This window comes from Trichinella spiralis, assembly GCF_000181795.1.
Source record: "Trichinella spiralis strain ISS 195 chromosome Unknown Scfld9, whole genome shotgun sequence".
NCBI classification, from domain to species: Eukaryota; Metazoa; Nematoda; class Enoplea; order Trichinellida; family Trichinellidae; genus Trichinella; species Trichinella spiralis.
This window is the reverse complement of record NW_003526948.1, coordinates 6,770,555-6,779,654: the sequence shown is the minus strand read 5'-3', so window position 1 is coordinate 6,779,654 and position 9,100 is coordinate 6,770,555. Positions and strand designations below refer to the sequence as shown.

The window sequence follows — 9,100 nt, the reverse complement described above, 5'->3', positions numbered from 1 at the left end:
TTGAAGTTAACAGTTGAAAATAAAATTTTTAAAATAAAAAGATGCTAGAAAGTGTCAAATCAAATTATGTAAGAAAGAAAACAAAAAATATTTTTCAATTTATAGGAAATCAAAATTTTTTTCGCACATGAAAGCAGTGCATACGTAAATTTTTCTGCGTGAAAGACCCAAGTACTGCATAAATCAAAACTCAGGCCCATGTAGGTTGGTCGTTAACTTAATTACAACTATGGGGATAACTTCACCCCTTTCGAAGTATCCCAATCCCAGACCTACAGAATTGGGGGTCCCAGGAACTTTGTCTTCTCTTGTTCTGCTTCGTGTGGTCCTCGATCTGCTTCGTGTGGTCCTCGATCTGCTTCGTGTCGTCCTCGATCTGCTTCGTGTGGTCCTCGATCTGCTTCGTGTGGTCCTCGATCTGCTTCTTGTCGTCCGCGATCTGCTTCGTGTCGTCCGCGTTTTCACATTTTCTTTGCTCCATTCTTTAAACCTGTAATAATGATATTAAATCAAAATTTTCCACACTTTATCACAAAGTAGAATTACAAAAAATATAATCATTAAGTGCTATCTAATTAAAAAATAATTGGTTACAAAATAAGTAAACAAAGTTTAAAAAAATGACAAGCAGAAAAGTGGAATACTTGTCTGTAAGTCTGAAGCGGCCTTCAGCAGCTACTTAACGCCCGTAATGAACTCAGAGAACGTTCAACGATGCTACTAATTGCCACGTAAATTAAACAAACAAACGCACCCTTACTGCTGATAAGGCGCGTTATAGCAATAGTTATTTGCATAATGCAGCGTTAGAAACCGGTTTTTAGTGCGTTAGAACTTTTGGCTGAAGATAAAGTCTAACCTAAGCCATAATATGAGCAAAAGAAATGCACTGCTAAATTCTATCAATAAGGAAAGTACTATTTGAAAATTCAAAAATGACCTTGACATTTAAAATTCAGTCAAAATATAAACTATCTGACAAAAAACGCCATAACAAAACACACCTACGTATGTCTGAAAATTTTCTAAATGTAGAAAACCAAGTAGCTCAAATGAAGCTAATTTTAAGTGAACAATTTGCAGGCAGACGCTTGCTTATGGTGCAACTGAAAGTGCATGTTAGCTACTGCAAAGTGTTTTCAAAAGATCATATTTTAATAATAGATAAACAATGCGTACAGGGTGTATTTAATCAAAGTTAATTGTATAGTAATTTGGCGTTTATTAAGTCACCTCTCATCTCATGTTGTGAATTCTTCATCGAGAATATATTGAGTAATTATGCTTAATCTCGATTCTCAACTGTATTGTTAAGTGATTATGACTTAAAAATGATAAAACTGCCACTTACTGCTAAATGCGCCATCTTCTCATTGTTCATGTTCATGCTCTTCCGCTGTTGATTAAAAAATTATTTTTCAGAAATTATTCCAGAAAATAATAATGAATAAAAAGCAAAAATAATGTTTGGCTTCAATGTTTGTCTTCAGTCAATTTTGCAATCAAAACGCTGAGCTACCATCCACGGTCGGCCTCAAACTGAAATGATTTCTATTAGGTCAACAAAGCCAACGACATCGCATGCAAATTTTTATTTTATTCATTTCTGCTGATAAATGGGGCTACTGTAGATTTTTCATTGCTTGGGCAGAAGGAAATGCAAAGTTTGGGCGAAATCTGTCCAGTAATTGTGGAATAATGGGTTACGTTGTTTCACTTGCCTCTAATGTGTGTGTGTGTGTGAATGAGTGTTATTACATCAGATATTAGTGTAATTGCATTTTTTATCGATATCAGAATTAATAGCTTGATGATGGAGTGATATATGATATTGTTACATAAGCATCAAAAATCTATCAGTGACAATTTCAGGTCTGTAAAATATTTCATAAGAAACTGAAAATTTGTATTTTCAACTATACGACTGGAGTTAGTGCAGATGGTGCACTGTCGTGATGTCACAGAACGCCTGTTTTTCAGCCATGTATGGATATAGCTTCTTCTTGGCATTGAAGATATAGGCGCACACCGTCTGGTTTCATTCAATTCTGTTCCATTGGGGCGGATATTGCAGCACTGCATTTGCGCTTATTGTGCGCTCAGTTTGTATATACACATAACGATTTGCATATGTTCAAGATCATCGTTGTAGGTAATACAAGATGGTGTGTTGGCGCTGTATATCGGTGCTGTGTTGCATAATTAATAGCATTGCTTTTTTGTATTTCTGTGTATTCTGCTTCATTGTATGGAAATAAAGTTTGGAGGAAGTAAATTGACAGTTGTTCTTCTTGGTCAGATCGACAAATTGCAGGGCAGTAATTCATTTGAGATTGAGTAATTCACTGAAATGACATTCAGAAGACGAACAGAGAAAAGTTTTATTAAACTTACAAACAAAGAATTTTCTTTAAATTTTTATCAACATTTTTTGCAAAATTAGAATATGATGAACTCCCCTATTGCAGATATAATGACTGTCAGATAAAAAATATGTTATTTTTTAGTATTCTAAAACTTACAAATGCCCATCAAATCTTAAAGAACAATGAACAGCTGAACTTCGAAGCCCATTATGATTGAATTTCAAAATGTTTTAAGGTCACATGAAATCAGATTAATGTTCGCGTTGTATCTGAATTTTATTAATCAAATATTCATACAGAATGAAAAAATTTGCATTGTATGTTGCAGGTACAATTTTGCTGTCACTACATTTAAAACTCACTTGAGTGATAAAAACATTATAAATTAATATTTTATATTTATTTTTGGCTTTCTGTTTCTTATAATGCGTTATTTCTTTACCAAAGTTATTACCCAGCTGTCAGATAAACTAACCATGTACTTGAATTTCATTAATTGAATATTCATAAAATTTGAAAAAAGTTTCGACCAAAAATAGCCTAAAAACTAGGTCAATCGCTCAAAACATTTCTGAAAAGTTTTGCTAATTAAATGAAAATGGACCGCAAAATGTTGGGAAAATTTTTTGGCGGGAAACGGGATCTGTACTTTAAACCATGTTGCAGGCACAATTTGTATGGCGCCAGCCTGGTATCTGTCATTTAGTAAACAAAAATAACAATACAGATATAAATAAAATGAAATAAAAAGTATAGAAAATAAGAAGATTCAAAAATGAAGTAAAAAACATAGTTAACGTTTTCTTATTGCTTTGAGCTGTTAGTAGAACTTGCGCATTTCCAGCCAGAATAAGTAGAGATGTTTTTCTTATTTCCGTTTTTTATGAGCACAGTCATTTTTCACTACGTCTAATCGTTCAGGATGTTTTTTCCTTTGTTTTCTATTTATTATTTTGTTTTTCAATTTTTTCTGTTTTTTGTTTTTTTCAACAGTTGTTTTTTTATTTGTTTTTTGTTGATTCTTTAGGAGATTTTTATTTGAATCACGAACGTAGATCATGAATTTTCAAACATTCGAAAAAAAAGTTTATCCACAAAAAGGGTTTGAACATATCAGGAACGATTGGTATGCTGCTGCTGTTTTTAGGGATAATTTTTCAAATGAACAATGTCAATTGGAATAATCAGTACAGAATTGTTCGAAATGAAGGAATGGTAAAAACAAAAAGAGTGAAATTTGCATCAATTAATGGAAAATAAAGTGCTCAATTGCTCATCCGATGCTACGCTTCAGTCATAGAATTGAGCACTGGAAGAGAACGAAGCAGTGCCGTAAAAAGTAGCGCTAGAAAATGCAAAATAAAATTGAAATAGATTTTGCAAAAAAGATAATGAAACGCAATAGGGTCATCACCAAATGGTTTTAACGTTGGCAATTTCTCAAAATTTAAAGGCTCCTTATTCCATAATTAGTAGGTAACTTTTGATGACACTCTGCATAACAATCGAATTTACTGATCGAAATGCATAATAGATATCTGAAAATGTGAAATTTTTAGAAAACAATTTTTCACTTTTCCTTATAATCTGTCGGCCATATACACCAGGAGACGGACAATTTATTCCTACATTTTCCTAATGGTCTTATATTTTATATTCGTTTGATTGCTCGAATAATTGAAAGTATTGTTTTTATCATTCGCTCAGATCATATCAGTTTTTACTAGTATAAACTAGAACAGTCCATTTTGAAATATACCGATAGCTAATGAGATCATTAATCATACAATCAAACAACAATTAAAGCAACAAAAATACAGGGAGGGGGGGGGCAAGTGGAAGAACAGAAAATTGTTTTTCAATTTTATTACAAAGCACTGAAATTCTATTTTCCACTACAAGAAAAAAAATTGAATAAAAAAATCACTTTATTATAAAAAAAACGAACAAACAACAAACACCGTCAATATGATACACTAGAATTGCGTTTGTGAATTGAACGCCGTAAAATTGGAAGTTCCATTGAAGCGAATTGGAAACGGATGCGCTTCCGATGTAAAAACCCATCGATCCAACGGAATAACGTCATCAGGGGAAAAAATTAAATAAAGATATTTCAACGTTTCAGCTAGAAAGAAGCTCTGCTGAACGTCATCTTTATCTGGATTTTCATCATACACGTTTTTAATTCCAGAATAACCAGACGCAGTTTTGCAATACTTTTCAATTGCCTACAAATTCACTTTGAATCTCAATTATGTGCGTTATTGAAGTGCAAGTCGCAGATAAACAAAATAACACGATTCTTAAGTATTTCTAATTTCTTAGGTACAATTTATATTTATCCGTTCGGCCTGCCCCTGTTCAACTCAATTCAATATTCAAGCTTACTCAGCTCAAAAAAAAAAGACTTGCTTAAATCATGATTCGTTAATGTTTTAAAATATACTCTCAAATGTCAATAACACACGTCATGCTTGATGAAAAATTTCAACAACATCCGAAACATACCACAGCAAAATCCCAAGCCCATTCTCGGTATATCGGTTCTTTCGTCGTCCTCCAGAGGTAGAAGTAAGACTCGACCACTTCGGGTCGTAAAATGTAAACAGATTCTGCTCCGACTAAAGCCACTGCTTCTTTATCGGGATTTTTAAAACTGAATCCTTCAGGACCCAAATGCGTACCTAAAATTACATTTTTTTAAATATACCACCTAAATATGCAAATAAACTGTACAGTCAGTTGCGTGCGTTTGTATCTCTTCTAAAGTGCAACTCGAATTCAATAAGCTATTTTTAAAATAAGCAGCATCCGTCGTTCAAAAAATTAAATACATGATCATACTTGAAAAATGGACATTCCGAAAAACAAATACAAAATTTCTCAGAAAACTAATTTCACTAAAAGAAAATCCCTTACTACTTCGGACGTAAGATTCGTGGCACGTCGTGGTTATCTGCTTCGCGAGTGGCATGTATTTATTATACGCCTCTTCCTCGTTAACACTGTGTAAAGCAAAAAGTCCTCCTGCAAAACATCTGATTAAAGCAAAATTACAAAAAAGTAAAACTTTAATTGATTAAAACTGCTCCACAATTAAAAAATTCCATAATAACACTTTCACTTAGAAAACAAACGGGAGTATGATGTAAAACTGACAAAAATAAGCACAGCAATAGCCTAAAAGTGCAGTGTCTTTGCACTCTCACTTCTTTTTTAATTCGACAAAAAAAACATTTCAACCGCCTTTCGTAAAACTTTGTTTCCATTAATATTTCAGTTAAAATTTTTAATGCTCAAAAATACTTTCCCAAAAATTTGAAAAAAAATAATAAAAGCCTTAGCATGAGCAATTCCTCCACGAATTTTCAAAAGTCGTGCGTGCAATTTTGCAAATCTGTGATGAAAAATAAAAATCATACGATTACTGATTTGAAATGCAATTTTATTTAAAAATTTCTAAAATAACTTGAAAAATACAACTATTTTATGAATAAAAAAGAAATCAATTTATTCCTGTAATACAACCGTAAAATGTAAAATTGAATATAGATTGGATGAAATAACAATTTAGAAATTTTCTTGAACATCATACTACAATTGCAAAGTACACCACCATGCATATAAAAATATACGAATATGTACAGACATACAGTACTTACCGATAAAACATGCTAAATGATCCATTTTGTGATTAATGTATGAAGACTTCAATTCACCAAAATAAGTCAGTCCACCTTTAGAGACAAACAGCATATGTTCAATGATTGCCTAAAACAAGCATTAATAATTGCAAAATCCATTCAACATCATCGCTTTTTATTGAAGAAAACTCATTAATTTGTTCTTCTTTACTTGAAATATAGAGTAAACAGAACGGATTTCTTTCAAAACCATTGGAAATCATGATGAAAGAATAAACTTGAAACTAAACTGATATCATTACTAATACGTACGTCACCTCCTGATCGTGTTTCATAAAAAGCTATGTAAAATAATCATTAAAATAAAAAATAAAAAACAACTGAATATGAATGAAAGCACTACAATTAAGAAATTCTCTAAAATTAAGAAAGAAAATTATTCTTCGAAGTGAATGGATATCAGGCATTTCACATCACTGTTAACAATAATAATAATAATAATAATAATCACTTTAGCTAATAAAATAACTATTCATCCCCATAATATACATTAAAATATATGGTTCGAAAAAAGCAAAATAATAACATGAACTCTCACCGCCATGGCCTCATCATACATTTGCTTGGCAACGAGATCAGCTTTATCCGAAATAAGCCACGCTTTGAGCAAATATTCATAGAAGCTGTCTCCCAGTGCACCGACAGAAACAAACCCTGCATATTGGATAAAATAACGACAAATTGAAATCCAGAAGAATAAATTTCAAAAGAAAAAAAAAGCTCACTTGAACCCCATTCTCCACTTTTTGGATTCAAATAATTGTAATATAATTTTGCCGGCTTGACAATCTGTTGAAGATAATCACGAATTCGACTAACCTGAAAAAGAACAAAAAATAATACGAAAAATATTAAAATAAGTTCCACCATTGGATATATTCATTTTTACATTTATATTTCTACCTTTTCCAAATAGATTGGCTTTCCAGTAACAATGGAAAGATATTCGAATTCAAGTTGAAGAGTTCCGAATTCTGAAAGAATAGATGCACCGTCTGGTGCCCAGGGCCAATTTTGACTAGTTCCTCTAAAAATACAGTTTTCATCATTTAAAGCGGAAAAAATTGAATAATGCCAAACCTGGAAATGTCTACCAGTGCCAATGGTATTCCAGTGGGAGTGTTAAATGCTGGGAGAAGAAAATCTGCCACTTCTGCAGCTTTGGTAACAAACATCTGCAAAGTTCTACGGTGAAAACTTCATCCGGACAATTGCAACTGACAAAACCAAGCATCAAATTTACCGTATCATTTGTCAATGCATAAACGGATAACAATCCGCCAATATAACGTATTGTGGTTTCAAATACTGACAATGTCCCATGCTGAAAAACAAAGAAACAAAAAGAAAAATAAAAGCCTTTGCAAAATATATTTCATTAAAAGATTTTATTAAAAATGCAAATGTTCAATTACCGCTTTGCTAAAATCCAGGCTGTCCTTCACCCACTGCTTGCCGACTTCAAATCTATCCATAAGACCCATAATGTACAACGTATCCAACGCATCCACAATGCTCAGTCCTATGAACAAAGAAACATCGATTTTGGCAAACGTCTAAAGAATTAACACAATATTTTTTCGGTTAATTCAAACATCACTTATCCTGATGTATATTGCAATTGCAAAAATGTATTATTTCAACAAATTTCCGCTCATTTACAAATTCCATTACAAACTTTACATTTTTTTCTTCATTTTACCATAAATAATTACAATGCATGTGTTTTTGAAAATTTTGAAATAACAAAATACCGCATGCGCTTAGATAAATAAAGTTAAATAAATAAAACTTTAAAAATTGAATGTACGAGTTCAGTGAACATCTTCATCATATTTATATATATTGAATAATATTATAATAGTTTTCAATAAAATTCATCCAATTTATGAAATGCAAATAAACCATCGTAGATTGGTTGGCAAACAATAATAATAATAATAATAATAATGACGAGTGAATTTTCAAATCAGGCATCAGTCAATGAAGCATCGTCGATGATAAGAAAAGAATAGATATACATGAATAAATAGATAAATGATATAATATGAATTGAACAAATGAACTTTGAATGAAAAATCCTAAACACTTACCCAGAGGTGATCTGCCAAACACAGAACCGAGATGAGACTTGTTGGTCAACGGTTTCAATTCATTGGCACCCCAAGAATAGTTGGCATATCCATCCCAAGCATGAATCATCATCTTAATCAAACAATCGATAGAGTTATTTTTGAAAAAAAAACTCGTTCATGAAACAGACTGAAAACAGAAAATCCTGAATTTGCGAAAATACCTGAACAATTTTTTGCCTTCGAAATTCATAACAATTGTGCTCTTCAAGCAGAACGCTTTTGTTGTAGTCTAAAGTGGTCTGGCCAGGACGATCACCGCCCTGAACAACCATGCATATGTCGACCGAACGTAACGGTTTGAACCTGAGGCGAGGGGCATTCTTTCGCACTTCATATTCAGTAAAATTTTCCCCTACAACAAACAAACAAACAAACAAACAAACATGAACTTTTCTATTGGTAAAATATACAAGAAGAATCATTTACAAAATGCCTGTTGAAAATTCAATTCAAAAGGCAAGTTCGTATCGTAAGGATTCATCACGATGAACATGCAAGTTATGATCGTAACGGCACAAATTACAAGTAATATTGGTTTCCACACGTTTCTGGCATGAAGCAGACGACGTCGGCCAATAAAACGGTCGCAGAAACGCATTTCAGTATTGAATATATTTAATAATTAAATTATAATCAAGGCAGTAATACCTGAAAGAAAACAACAACGGATTATTATTATTATTATTCAATTTTGCAACAACACAACAGAAGCTATGGATTAGTCAACAGAAGCTGACGTTGGCAGTTGAAATAATTTTTTGAAAATCACTACCCAACACAAATTATGTCAATTCTATTTTTATTATGATTCACATATTTGCCCACCATTCCAGTACACGTGATTCGAACGCGCGTAAAGAGAATTTCCAAAAAAAAATTACATCTGAAATCA

The 9,100-nt window shown here is 32.4% G+C and overlaps 3 protein-coding genes across 3 annotated transcripts; 2 read left to right on the top strand and 1 right to left on the bottom strand.

The window, feature by feature from the left end:
• Positions 1 to 229: 229 nt before the first annotated feature.
• Positions 230 to 1,123, top strand: Tsp_10257 (hypothetical protein). The gene is made up of 3 exons (XM_003372450.1): positions 230 to 492; positions 663 to 731; positions 1,084 to 1,123. Exons 1-3 carry the CDS (start codon positions 230 to 232, stop codon positions 1,121 to 1,123), a joined length of 372 nt encoding a protein of 123 aa, XP_003372498.1.
• A 458-nt stretch (positions 1,124 to 1,581) lies between these two features.
• Positions 1,582 to 1,956, top strand: Tsp_10256 (O-methyltransferase). The gene is made up of 2 exons (XM_003372449.1): positions 1,582 to 1,728; positions 1,873 to 1,956. The coding sequence occupies exons 1-2, from the start codon at positions 1,582 to 1,584 to the stop codon at positions 1,954 to 1,956; spliced, it is 231 nt and encodes a 76-aa protein (XP_003372497.1).
• Positions 1,957 to 4,342: 2,386 nt separating this feature from the next.
• Tsp_10255 (glycosyl hydrolase family 47) lies at positions 4,343 to 8,480 on the bottom strand. The gene is made up of 13 exons (XM_003372448.1): positions 8,370 to 8,480; positions 8,167 to 8,278; positions 7,828 to 7,835; positions 7,489 to 7,629; positions 7,317 to 7,397; positions 7,154 to 7,248; positions 6,977 to 7,100; positions 6,799 to 6,892; positions 6,600 to 6,727; positions 6,032 to 6,140; positions 5,289 to 5,396; positions 4,878 to 5,053; positions 4,343 to 4,597 (listed from the first exon to the last, which is right to left on the bottom strand). The coding sequence occupies exons 1-13, from the start codon at positions 8,478 to 8,480 to the stop codon at positions 4,343 to 4,345; spliced, it is 1,542 nt and encodes a 513-aa protein (XP_003372496.1).
• Positions 8,481 to 9,100: the final 620 nt, after the last annotated feature.